Genomic DNA, 13,115 nt, shown 5'->3' on the forward strand with positions numbered 1-13,115 from the left:
TAGATATTTAAAGTAATTGAACGTTACAAATTCCAAACACACACAGCATACGCGTGCCGCCAAAAGACGTACTCGCGGGAAATACAAAGTGGAAATGAATAAGTCATGATTTGTGATAACACTAATATTTCTTAATAACTCTTATAGCCTTCTGACTGCGACAGATATAATAGCCTTATATTGGTGCATTCTATACAGCTTGTCATAGAATTTGTTTATAGATATGTTGAACAATTGCTGGAAAGATCATAGAAAGTTCTTGTTCGTTCGTTAAGATAAGATTCCCCGGGGGTGTGTATGTATGCCTTTTTAGTGAGCTGACGACTATTAAATATAATGACATAATGACAATATCAATAGATGTGTCAACAAATCATAAACCAATAGACCTAGTTTGCATCCTTCATAAAAGAAATATGTTTTAACTATACACTGATCACGGCATGGCATGACGACCAAGGGTAGGCCTATGTGGGTGAATGATTTTTCAGGGTATAACCAACGTCTATCGTATAGTCAACAACACAAGCTGTGAATATCTCTTGTTTTTGGTACCAGGCACGTTAATAATAGACCTATAATTGTTATGTGTCCGGAAGGGTACTTTGTCATCTGGTTTTATATGGAGTTTTCGTCCTATTCCGTAAGCGCCTCGCCTAACTAAAACTTATGGATCAGTCACTGCCTTACACCTCTGAAACAAATACTTCCGATATATTTTTTTTTCTTTCAATAATAAATTCCGGTTGAAATTGAATGCTATGAAATATAATTATTTCTATTTATAGAAACATTACACGAGGAAACGAAACCCCACTAGAACGCAACACAAGGACGTAAGCCGCAACGGAAGCGAATTGACCAATCACAATCCATTGCTTTTGATTGGTCAATTTGCTTGCGTTGTGGCTACGTCTTTGCGTTGCGTCCTAGAATGGGAACCAAGCTTTTCCGCGATAGGACTAATATGAAAATTAAATATTTCAGCAAACAAAATAATGTTTAATTTCATATCCTTATAAAAAAAGTTATTGAAATATAGAATAAATGAGAACTGAATTGTAATAAATGATATATTTTGACAGCTGTATGTAATCTATGTATAAAATGTTGACATATAAAACAAACTTATATCTTGTTATGTTGATGAATGGAAACGTACGATGAAGTATGGAATGACAGACGAAACAAAAAACCTATCATCGAAATACTTCTGACCAATGTACAAAATAACAGCTGTATATGATATGCATCCATGGGAACTATCAAAATTATAAAATGAAGGAATTTATTCAGAGTGTAATTAATATTAATGCTGGGAATCCATTCCCGGCTCAAAAATATTAGGGCCTTGATAAAAGACATATACGGTAATAGAAACTTTACATTGTTGGCAAAGGAAGGAAGATTTTTTCTATATTAAGCTCTGTCTACACTATCACACTTTATGTGATAACAAAAATGTGATGTGCCCATATATAGACATGATGATGTCACTACCATATTTGGGCACATCACTACCACATTTGGGCACATCACAATTTAGACCGATGAAATAGCCAAAAGCGGAAACCTGATATAATCATAATCATTCTCTGTAATCCCAAATTTATTCTATATTAAACCACCGAATGTCTGTTAAAGCTAAAATTGATTTTCAGTTGAAAATATTCCAATGCCTAGTAATTAACGAATATTTTGTCCCCAACAAGATTCAGATGTTAAAATATTATGTTTATTGTCTGTTTATCTAGAAATAAATTTGGCACAATGAATAGGATGCAGTACAAATTTGCCTCTCGGCCACGTCAATTTAATGTACACCCTACAATGTACATCCTAATGAAACCCATTTTATTTCCAAAATGAAAACCTCTTATCTGTAGACAGACGGGTAAATACTTGTTTCCGGAAATCTTTTCTATGAAGGACGCTTGGGCATGACCACCCCTTCAAAATTAAGAACTGTATATAGCTCGTGTCCACTGCAATAACCTCAGCAAAATACATTCTTTCTCTGTCAACAACAATTACAGTAGGCACGTTATGGCCTATCCGTATTAGCAGTAAATCTAACAGAGACTACCAATACTCAAACCAAGACCAAATATCTTGTTGAAGTAGGCCTTGTTTGATACAGTCCTTTGATCTTATGTCTTACAGCGACAAATACCACCAGATACTAATATTCTCCGCGGCGCAGTGTCTGTTAAGGAACTGATCGTGTCGCAGCCACAGATAAACCCTTTAATCTTCGGAGCTCAGCATCTTGTTTCTGGGTTGCTCAAACATAAGCCTACTGAAATGTATTGAATCAATTATTTTCTGACTTACTTTTACTAACAAATATGCCTACAAAAACGTCTCAGTCAATACGTTAAAATAAATACAACGAAAAGAATATCAATATATACAGTTCTACATTGTTGGTTAACTTTGCTTATGCTTAGCTTTTTATTTCATTATTTTAGGGTAAAAAATATCAACAATATCTTGTTGAAGTAGGCCTTGTTTGATTTGTTCTTTCCACGCCCTAGAAAACTTGATCATACAGTCATTCTATCCAGGCCTACGCCGTCTATTTTAATACAATTAGTATATATTTTATTAGTATCGACATAATTATCACATTTCCACTATCTTAACCCCTGTAAATGACTTACATTCCGACGGATATCATTCAGCCGCCACACAGCGATCTGCATCAGGATAGTCCCCGAGTGCACACACTCTGCAGTGCGTTCACATCAATTACAGTTAGGCCTAATTGAAGTATTGGTTAGGCCTAAATATGACAATTATGATGGGCGTATCAGGTCGATTTGCGTAAATATATCTAATTTGTTTGCCTGTTAAATAAATCTAATCATTACACAGTTATTATAACCTTGGGTGTTCATTATTATACATCTGCGTTCGATGTTAAAATGTGATTAATTTCATAAAACTATATTTAGGACTTGCCAATTTGTCATAGAAGTTATTGTTATTAACGATATAGACGATTTAAAAAAATGGACAGAAAGATACTTATTGATATTGACAATCATCATGGGCTTAAATAGTACTTTTATTAGTGTGTTTATGCAAATTTTTTATTGTTTTATTTTCTAATTAGGGTCTTTTCAATGTATCAAATAATATGTCTAAAACTAGAGCGTGATAATTATGTAATTATCGGATATATCGGATGAGATACATATCGATGGCAGCAGACGATAAGAGCTGTTGCAGAAAGTTCGGACAGCAGTAACATTGATGCGACCTAGTCAAGCGATGAAAACTGTCGGAAATTTGTATTTGTTTTACTATGGGCGAAATTATTAAAACGGTTTAATATGTATATGTATGGCTCTGTGGTCTAGTGGTATGATACTCACCCTGTAAGCGAGTGGTCGCAGGTTCGAATCCCGCCAGAGACATTTTTTCATACAACTAAAAATTCGAAAATTTCGCCGATGAGCTATGCTCGACGCGATTATGAGATCATGTTCCGAATATGAGCACTGTTTTAGGCCTAAATAATTTAACAGTATAATGTATGCATAATTATGTATAAATGTGCACATTTTTGCCATGATTGTTATTTTTATTGCGAAGTTCAATAGGTAAATCTTGATAAATAGTGAACAAATTTCCTTGGTTTTATGAAGCGCCTCTCGGAAATTGAACCACCGCGACAAAGAGTGAACCACGCGTCAACGAGCTATTTGATATTCTACCAACCACGGTATTAATAGGCCTATCGACAAACTAATGTTAATGAATTCCCACCGAACAATGTATTATAGTTTTTGTTTTCTCTCTCACCCAAAGCTTAGGCCTAATTAGTTTCCGTTGATGTATATGTCTTAAATTGTCTTCACAATGTAATTGATTCCTTTTCCTCAATAAAAATAATGTTATTTTTCGAACCTGTTGTATACCGTGATTTTGGGAAGTTAATGTTGTTTACAATCATCATTTCTTTGGTTAAAATACACATCGTGAATTCAAACCTAATTTCCTATCACACCGCAGTAAATAGTGTTTCGGCAGAGTGTGACGCACAGTGTCTCCTGTCGGTAAACACACGGTGCCATTGGTCCAGTAAGACCCGTTATAACGCTCAGATACCGGAGTAATTTAGTCTAGAAACGACCATAAAACATCACAGAACTAACATATTGATTATGTTCAATTTAAGGCCACTTGTAGGACGACCAATTTATAGTATCTGTAAGAGGAGCAGGTACAATTGACTTGGTAAATAATGGTCCTATATAACCATTCGATAAGTGAGGAACTATATATGGATAAATAAAGTTAGACAATACTACAGTTATCCATGGATAACTAATAACACTATGACTATATATTTTATAGTTTCTAATAAGTACTTTTCAAAATTAGTGACGCCTAACCAGGTAGTGAAATTGCATTCAAAATTTTCCCTGGCATAACAGTATACACAATTACTTATATTTATTTCTCTAATACTTTATTGAAGATGAGGAACAATACCCAAGCCTTTGGTCAAACTATGCCAATAAACCACGGTACCGAAAAAAAAACACATTCAGAAATAGTAATGAAGTTATTAATTGGAATTGATTGATCGAATAATTTGGCGTCTCATAGTCTCATTAAGGAACAAATCGATCTATTTATTCTGGATTTTTGGTTTTCTTAGAAAAAAATCTGCTTTATAAAATACTTCACCTTGTCAAGTTTGTTTATCAAAGAGATAAAATTAGCAGTATATTGAGTGATATATTCATTTAAATAAACCGTTAGCCCGCCCTCGGGACATCCACTGATTCAGTAAACTTCATTAAAAAGTCAGAAGTAATTCTAACATCTTGATTTAAAAACAAAGATCCGTGAAATCATTTAATTCGCATCTTAATTAGTTTGTTCTACTTTTTATTAGTTATCAGAATTAATAAAACAGTTATGCGCTGTATAAAACAATTATTTTCTAGTTGTATTATCATATATGTGTGTGTGTAGGCCTATAACAAGTCTGAATGTAAGTAGTAGTTAGTTAAAATCGTACGGTAGTGAAGAACACCACGCAGTAATATCAAAATAGTTTGTGATGTGCCCAAATATGGTAGTGATATGCTTAAATATGGTGGTGATATGCCCAAATATGGTAGTGATATGACATCATCATGTCTATATATGGGCACATCACATTTTTTTGTCACATAAAGTTTGATAGTGTAATTTGTAGTTTCTAGGATTAAATACGCGTCTGTAACTAGATACAATGTGTTACAATAAGTGTGGTTTAAATGTGATTAATTCCAATTTAATTACTTTAGACCAAGTTTCGTATTGCGGATTCCTCGAAAGGTTTCAACCTTAACAGGTTCGATCACGGTCTTAATTAAAATTCATTAATAAAATAAACCTCAATCAACACACGTAGCGCATAGTTTTACCAATAATCTTCATATCTCATCTAAGATATGACTTTCAGAGGGTAAGGCTGATTATCAACTTTCGTCAACGCTAGGCCAAGTTCAATTGATTTTGACGGTTGTCTGTAGCCAGAGGCCACGCCTTCTGGCACGCTCCGGTCCCGTCAGAATCACGACGTCTTGGTACCAAGCTTTACCTCCTTGAAGCCTATATTTAAAGTATCAGGCGTTGTTGAATTTGTTCATTAATTTGTACATACACAGGATATTGTTTTTTACAGGTGTAACTCAATTGATATGATTGACATAAAACAGGTCAAAATCTGTTGTTTCACCTTTGAAAACAAAACTACCACGCACATCAGACGCTGAAACATTGTTGGCAATGACGATGCCTTTTGCAAGAATCATTTTGTAATTTTGTTATGATTATACTTATAGGCCTAAGTTTTTAAAATCTGGTTTTGTTTAGTAAATTTACGTTTTATCATTATAGGTTGGCCTAATACCTATATTATCATTAATAATTAACTTTCGGAATATGTACATCACACTGTTATAAGATGCCTCAAAGAGACACAGCAATTTCACACGCGCGTTCAAAATCTGATGCCAATTTTACGGCTTTTGTGTGAACGATTGGTTGGCAATCACAGGCTTCCGTTTCGCATATACTTTAAAACTAACTATCTATTAGCCCTACTAACAAGAAATGAACATACGCCTAGCAAACCTGGTTTTGGCCCCTGGTAATATCTTTCTCATACGTGCCTTGGATTTTCTTGTTATGATTCAATACGTCTTTAATTTAAAGATGAATGATGACCTCGACAGACAGACCTACCTACATGACTGAAAAGCCGACTGTGTATTAATAAACAGTAAGCGGAAGAGAGGATTGAAAATGATTGAAAGATGATTTGTTTTTAACAAGTTTGTTGGCAATTTCGACACGAGGCGCATCCTCTGATATCATCATTAATTATAAAAAGTATAATATTTTTGATGACAAATTAGGATGACATAACATTTTCTTTCTCCTTGCCACGAAGCTTACACAGGTCAGGACAGTTTATCCATGTCATAGCATGCTTTCAGGGAAGATGGTGTAAAGCTCTGTCTGCACTATCAAAGATTATGTGACAAAAAATGTGATGTGCCCATAAATGGACATGATGATGTCATATCACTACCATATGTGGGCATATCACTACTATATTTGGGCACATCACACCTTTTTTTGTTTAACTAGTTTGATAGTGTAGACAGAACTAAAGTAAAAAAGGACTGATCTTTTCTTTTACTTTGTCCAAAAGCTTCGTTAAATATATTGTGGTGGGTAGGCCTACAGAGAGAACGCTCCTTAGATCGAGTATCTATTAAGGTCCCTAAGAAGGCCTACAGTTAGGCCTACTGTATTACATTCTTATGTTTGTAAGGTGCAATAAAGATGTGTGTATTTTATGAACGTAAGCTGGGTAAATACTTAAACATTCCTTACTCTTTAAAGTGGTGATAGCCACAGGCAAAACCAGTAAACATTCACGAGCCGAGCTAATGTCTTTTACTGCACATGCAATTATTCATTTTTTATAGCACTCGTAATTCTCATGTTTTGCTTGTGAGAAGAGGAAATTGGCGGCACAGATGTGTAAAAGAATACTGTAACACAAAAGGGCCTCTGTACAAGTAACATAACAGCAAACATACGGGTGTCTTCTGTACAGTGTGACAAGAAGCCTACGAAACAGGAGAGCATAGTGTATTCATGGAGGTCCTCCATGGTGTATTCCTCTTATAGTCAGGTGCCTTAACAACAAAAAATGAGGAAATCGTTACACGGTGGACAAAATCGCCAAATTTGGCATGGAGCTTCGTTGGGACCTACCAATTGATTTTTTCCTAGGAGCCACTCTGGCCGTAATTTATTTTTCAAGATGGCGGCCAAAATCCAAAATGGCCGCCAATAAATTGGAAAATCACATTTCATTTGTTGCAGAAGTCGCATATAGGCAAATGAACTATCAAAACATAAGTATTCATGGTCATTGAAACATATTTTAGACATGTTGCATGATAAGACCAGATCAGCATTTACACTACAGGTTATGCACACATGTATAAAGCTCTGTCTACACTATCAAATTTTATGTGAAAAGAAAATTTGATTTGATTATGTCATACCATTACCATATGTGGGCATATCACTACCATATTTGGGCACATCACAGGTTCTTTTTTTGTCAAACTAGTTTGAACGGCCACGTATTTCAGTTCAGGCCTATTACACGGGTGTAAAAAGGAATCCGGAAAGTTGATATGAACAATCTTACTGACAAACACATTTTTAGTAAAAGCTTATGACCGCTAAAAACATGTCCTTTTTAATTTTATTAAATTGTATATCATCGTCTAAATGAGTTTAGTTGAGATAGGCTCGGTTTTAATTAATTTCCTCCTTTAATGAAGCACAATAAAATAAGGCCACATTGAATCTTGATGATATGTTACGAGTTGAAGACTATTTCCTATCCTACGTCTGCTTTCGTCAGTTAGACTGGACATCGCGTTAGGTCAATTGAATTTGAATTTGTCTTTTATCGAAAAAAATAAGAAATCACTAAATCCAAATGTAGTAATGTTTAGTTCAGTAGATGTATTCGACTGGTCCCTCGCATTTCGAAGTGATTTACTCGCACTGCTCAGTTTGCAACAGGAATTTTTTAAATAGAGCAGTCGAATACGCATGACACCGTACCAGGAAAACACAAAGTCGATGCGCGCGTACGAAACCCGTAAGAGTATCAAGATTTTAACGCGCACAATTAAGACCATAGTTATGTATAGCTAGGCCTACACACGATTGACGTACAGTCACTGGTAAATTATTTAAATCAACTGCTCTGTAATACATGAATATACTTTGAATTGATAAATTACATTCAGTTTTACATTGCATACATTATCTATTATTAATCTCATATTAAGCCCATACGATGTGGTGATAGTCTCAATGCTGTATTTAAATATTTTAGAGAAACCAATGTTTCTAGTTTTCCTCCAACTATCCACACAGAGAGTTTCCTATTGCAGGCGATACACTAACCTCTCTCTGATTGGCTGAACCTATTGACAAAGTTGACCAATGAAATTCCAGTACTCATTGGCCGTAAACTTTGTCTGTAAAATAATATACCACACGGTAAAAACACCCATAGTCAGTTACGCACGATTGTTGACAGTGTCAGAGCTAGCTAGGCCACCATATTGCCCCGATTATATACACGGATCAGATAATGTGGAAGATTAGGTGATATACTTACATAGAATTTCTTTTTTATATTGGACATATTAATTTAAACACAATGCTACTCACAAGAACTTCATGGATTTTTGGAAAATATTGGATTTTATTCTTAACGGTTTTGTTTGTGGCTGTTAAAGACACGACGGTATACGCTTCATGGATGTAAGTAAGCCTATTTCAAAATAGTGGTAACTGTTCAAGTGCTATGACATATTTAAATAGAGTAGAACCCATCCTTTGGGACACCCCTATTCAGGGTACCGTACATCACTATGGGCTATTAACGGGACATTTCTACGTTTTAACGAACAGGTGAAATATTATGTTTACAGTATTTAAATATTTTATTGTGTAAACCCTCTAAATTAAGCTGATCCAAAAAGTACGTATGTTTAATTAATAGAAGCAATTTAATTCGTATTTCACTGATAAAGTATAGAGCCCCTAGTATTAAGGATCACCTTCGGGACCTAACAAAGTGTCCCTAAATTTAGCCGTAGTATTAAACTGATATTTTCCCTCGTTCGTTTTACGGAAAAATGTCCCTATGGGTAGGTATAGCGGGGTATATCTGAATAAGGGTGTCTCTAAGGATGGCTTCTACTGTATGTGTTAATCTGAGCATAGCATTATATTCCATAGAGAAACAGGTGGATTAAATTAACATAGCGCAGATCACATTCAACTTTCATGTTTTTAAATAGACAGACTTACGTATAAAACATAATTTACATAGCGTGACTGCTTATAAGTACATGTTTAAACCAATAATAAACAAGCGACATTGAATTATTAAATTATAGATTATTTCCGTCTACTGAGTACAATTATCCACTTCCTACACGGTACCAATTCGTTATAGACATATAAGATGGTGTTGGAATGAATACATGGTGCCCCTACGTTTTTGTATTATATTTATAAACATAATTTGTTTGACATTTATGTACGGTACACTACGTTCAAGCACGATATAAACCGACATCTATAACATGCATTTGAATATTATACAGGCATTTAAACTAGGCCTCGGCCTCTTATTAATAAGATCTGAAATGTCATGTTTATAGGTCGATAACACAAACATTGGGGGGAAAAACGATGCGATTGAGTTATAAGGTCTGGCATAAACGGCCTAGCCAAAATTAGGCCTAGGCCTAAAGTATTCAGCCCTTGTATTGTATAAAACACCTCACTGGTTACCCAGACGATACAATTATTATTAGGAGGCCCAATATGATAAGTCAGGTATTTGCTAATTTACGAGATGGCTCTGAAGGTTATAAACTTATTGATAACGTGACTATGTTATGCGGGAAATTGGCAGCTATATTGGCCCTAATTATACTAATATAAATGTATACACAATGTTATGACTGCCTGGCAAATATTGCGACAAGATAACACACCTGATTGCTCGCCAAACAACCAGAATTTAGGCTAAAAATTGATACATGCAATTTGTAAAGACTGACGCCATTGTGGCATATTCTATTATCCGCAATACACTATAAAAATGTCTCTTGGGTAAATAAACTTGACATTTAGGCGCGCGTTCAAACGTTGATGAAAATAGAACGTTTTTAGTACGCGCGCGTGTTATGTTCGTCTTCATGTGTAACCGAAGATTTAATGTGTTCTACGTCATTATTTCCGCGATGAAGTATACGATCATGAGTATTACATTACGCGTAGTATGTTTATACTTTTTAATTGTGTAACATATAAAATATTCAACATGATATAAAGTATTTAAATATATACACAAGGTGTGGTGAATGACCGAAATGTTTTAAATAATGATTGGTTAAAGAATGAGAAAGGGTAAACTTAATGTTACCTATTCCACGGTTCAGACTCGTAAAGTACATCGTAAAAAACGCTATAAGTGGCTTCAACAAACCACCAAACTGATAGTAATCATATCGAGTCATTAAAACAAATTACGAAATGGTATACATGGATTTTAAAAGTGAAATTTCCTGCAATATTTCTATACATATGAATTATGATGCAATTCGGTAAGTAGGCCTACATACTGGGAACCTAGGGGTTTTATAACAGACTTTTTAATAAGAATGCACATAAGGAAACATGGGGTAGAAGCTCTAGCCTGTAAACTTTTACACGAAATTACTACCGTACCGTATCACAGCACTAAAGGTAAAGGCTTATGCCGAAACGACAATTACCGGTATTACAAAAAATCAAAAGAGTGTAACAGTCTAGTAATTCCGCTTTCTATCAGTTGTCACTATCAATATAATAGTTTGCGTTGGCCCCCACGCTATCATGAACGTTTCACCCCAATAATAAACGACAAATAACATTGACTACAAATTTATCATAATAATGATGTCAATCATTTATAAATTAAATAAAAATAATTGTTATTAATATTCGTTTACTACGAAGGCCCTTAGGTGCTTTTAACTTAAAGTATAATGCGCACTCTGTTGTGATAACGAGGCTGGTGATAGTTCATCCGGTGTGCCCATTTAGGCCTCTGTATAATTTATATTAAGGGGATACCTTCAGGACCCAAAGTGTCCTTTTATAGGAGTTTCTCCTTAATAAGTATTGACAAGTTAACAATTTCCCCTCGTTCGTTTCACGTGAATGTGGCCCCTTCCCTTAAAACGTAGGGCTGTGTCCTGAATAGAGTCCCCCATGGGCTCTCCTGTATTCGCTTGGTTATGAAATCATACGTAAAGTACATTGGTGTGCCGGAGTGAAGACCAAATAAGACAGTTAAAAGTGTGAAATGACTGACTGATCCCTCCCAACCTTCTTCCTCCAAATTAGCGTCACCCACATGAGCTTTCTAAAATCAGAGACTGAAACGAACTCGAATTTGTAATGTGTACGAAATACAATACTGTTTAATTTGTATTGCCTGTTACATATCATGTAGTAGGCCTACTTATCCTGACTTATCAATATGTTACAGTATTATAATATTATCAATATAATAATCTGTAACCACAACACACGATTACACCGCTTTAGCCTAGAGCAACAACACGCCTGTCCGGTATAGCGATAAAACATGTATTGACCAAACCAGCATTAACAAGGGTGTCAAACGCAATTAAGAATCGTTCACTTGAATTAAAATGACCTCAATCGAACACTGATCATGCGGCCACATCAAAGAACATTTTTATTTGATTAGGATGTCCCGCGTTGTAAACTCCACACCATGACAATTGACTAGGCGTATTGTTTCCAGCATAGAGATATGCACTATAATATCTCTATGTTTCCAGTCAAATACGTTATGACAATCGCGCTGGTTTCGTTGAAATTTCTTCGAATTATCTAAAATTATTTTTGTGAAGCGAGTTTAAAATTGTAATTTGCATGTACAAATTGTTTTCCTGCCGTCGTGTTATTTTCAGTATTTCTGTCATTATCATATTGACGCATTATGCAAGTAAATTGACTTTAATTTAAATAATTATGTTCAATATTTTGTAAATTTGCATATGAGAGCTCGTCACATGTCGGACGCATCTGTATCTGTCAATAATGTGTTTAGTGTAGTGTGTGCGCTGTAGAAAATAAAGGCTTAAGTACATCATAGGCCACTGTAGGCCTATGTTATTAAAATACAGCACACTGTGACTGTTCTAATATAGTAACCATTACTTGTAATTGTTTAAGGGGTCCTACACATCAGACATAAAGCCTTTAAAATTCATTTTCTACTTGAATTTGTCACAAACCTGTCACAAAGGACAAGGCCTACTTCTAATGTCACAAAAACATTTTCACTGTTTTGCATGCCAATATTTATAAAGCCGCATTCGAAAATGTTAGCATTTAATCAATTTATTCACGCAAAGTAAAGGCTATAGATTTCTAGTCTTTCCGTGTTATATTATCCGTCGCGTCTAAACGTTTACCCAGTATGAATAAGGTGTTACGACTCAAATTGAAATTATTTCTAAATTACTAACGAAAATACAAACCACCGGGGGACAGGCCTAGATCTATATGGAGTCAAACGGAAGGCCTGTCAGTACTCCCGAGCTCAATTAATTTACTGTAGCAATTGGGACTTGATTCGAACAATATGTCAAAGAGAGCAGGCCTACAACAGTTTCTGAGTTATTTTGCAACTGTTGCAATTGTTGGCGTTTCATACTAAGAAAATAACCATGGAAAACGGAAGGGGTAATTCAACTATGCCTGTCAAAATTGGGCTTGATACGAATGATATATAAAATAGATGTTGGCGACTGTTGCAATTTTAAATAACTTTTTATATTAAAAAAGGTAATTTTTTAGTTTTCATATATAGATGTCGTATAATTAAATTGCCTTCATTGATTGAGGGTGGGGGGGGGGGGGGGTGGCGGAATTATGAATAATTTGAGATTGGAACTATTTTAATC

At 35.0% G+C, this 13,115-nt stretch overlaps 1 protein-coding gene and 1 long non-coding RNA gene across 2 annotated transcripts in view; one reads left to right on the top strand and one right to left on the bottom strand.

Moving 5' to 3' along the window:
- LOC140059451 (uncharacterized) overlaps window positions 1-13,115 on the bottom strand; it is a 64,617-nt gene that overhangs the window by 33,603 nt on the left and 17,899 nt on the right. The gene's annotated exons all lie outside the window — the stretch shown is intronic.
- Window positions 8,603-13,115, top strand: part of LOC140059450 (protein Wnt-16-like) — a 28,077-nt gene continuing 23,564 nt past the window's right edge. Inside the window, exon 1 of the mRNA XM_072105380.1 lies at window positions 8,603-8,877. Within this exon, the coding sequence (XP_071961481.1) occupies window positions 8,774-8,877 (104 nt within the window). The 5' untranslated portion in view covers window positions 8,603-8,773. The remainder of the gene's footprint in view (window positions 8,878-13,115) is intronic.

Source organism: Antedon mediterranea, chromosome 9 (genome assembly GCF_964355755.1).
Source record: "Antedon mediterranea chromosome 9, ecAntMedi1.1, whole genome shotgun sequence".
In the NCBI taxonomy this organism is placed as follows: Eukaryota; Metazoa; Echinodermata; class Crinoidea; order Comatulida; family Antedonidae; genus Antedon; species Antedon mediterranea.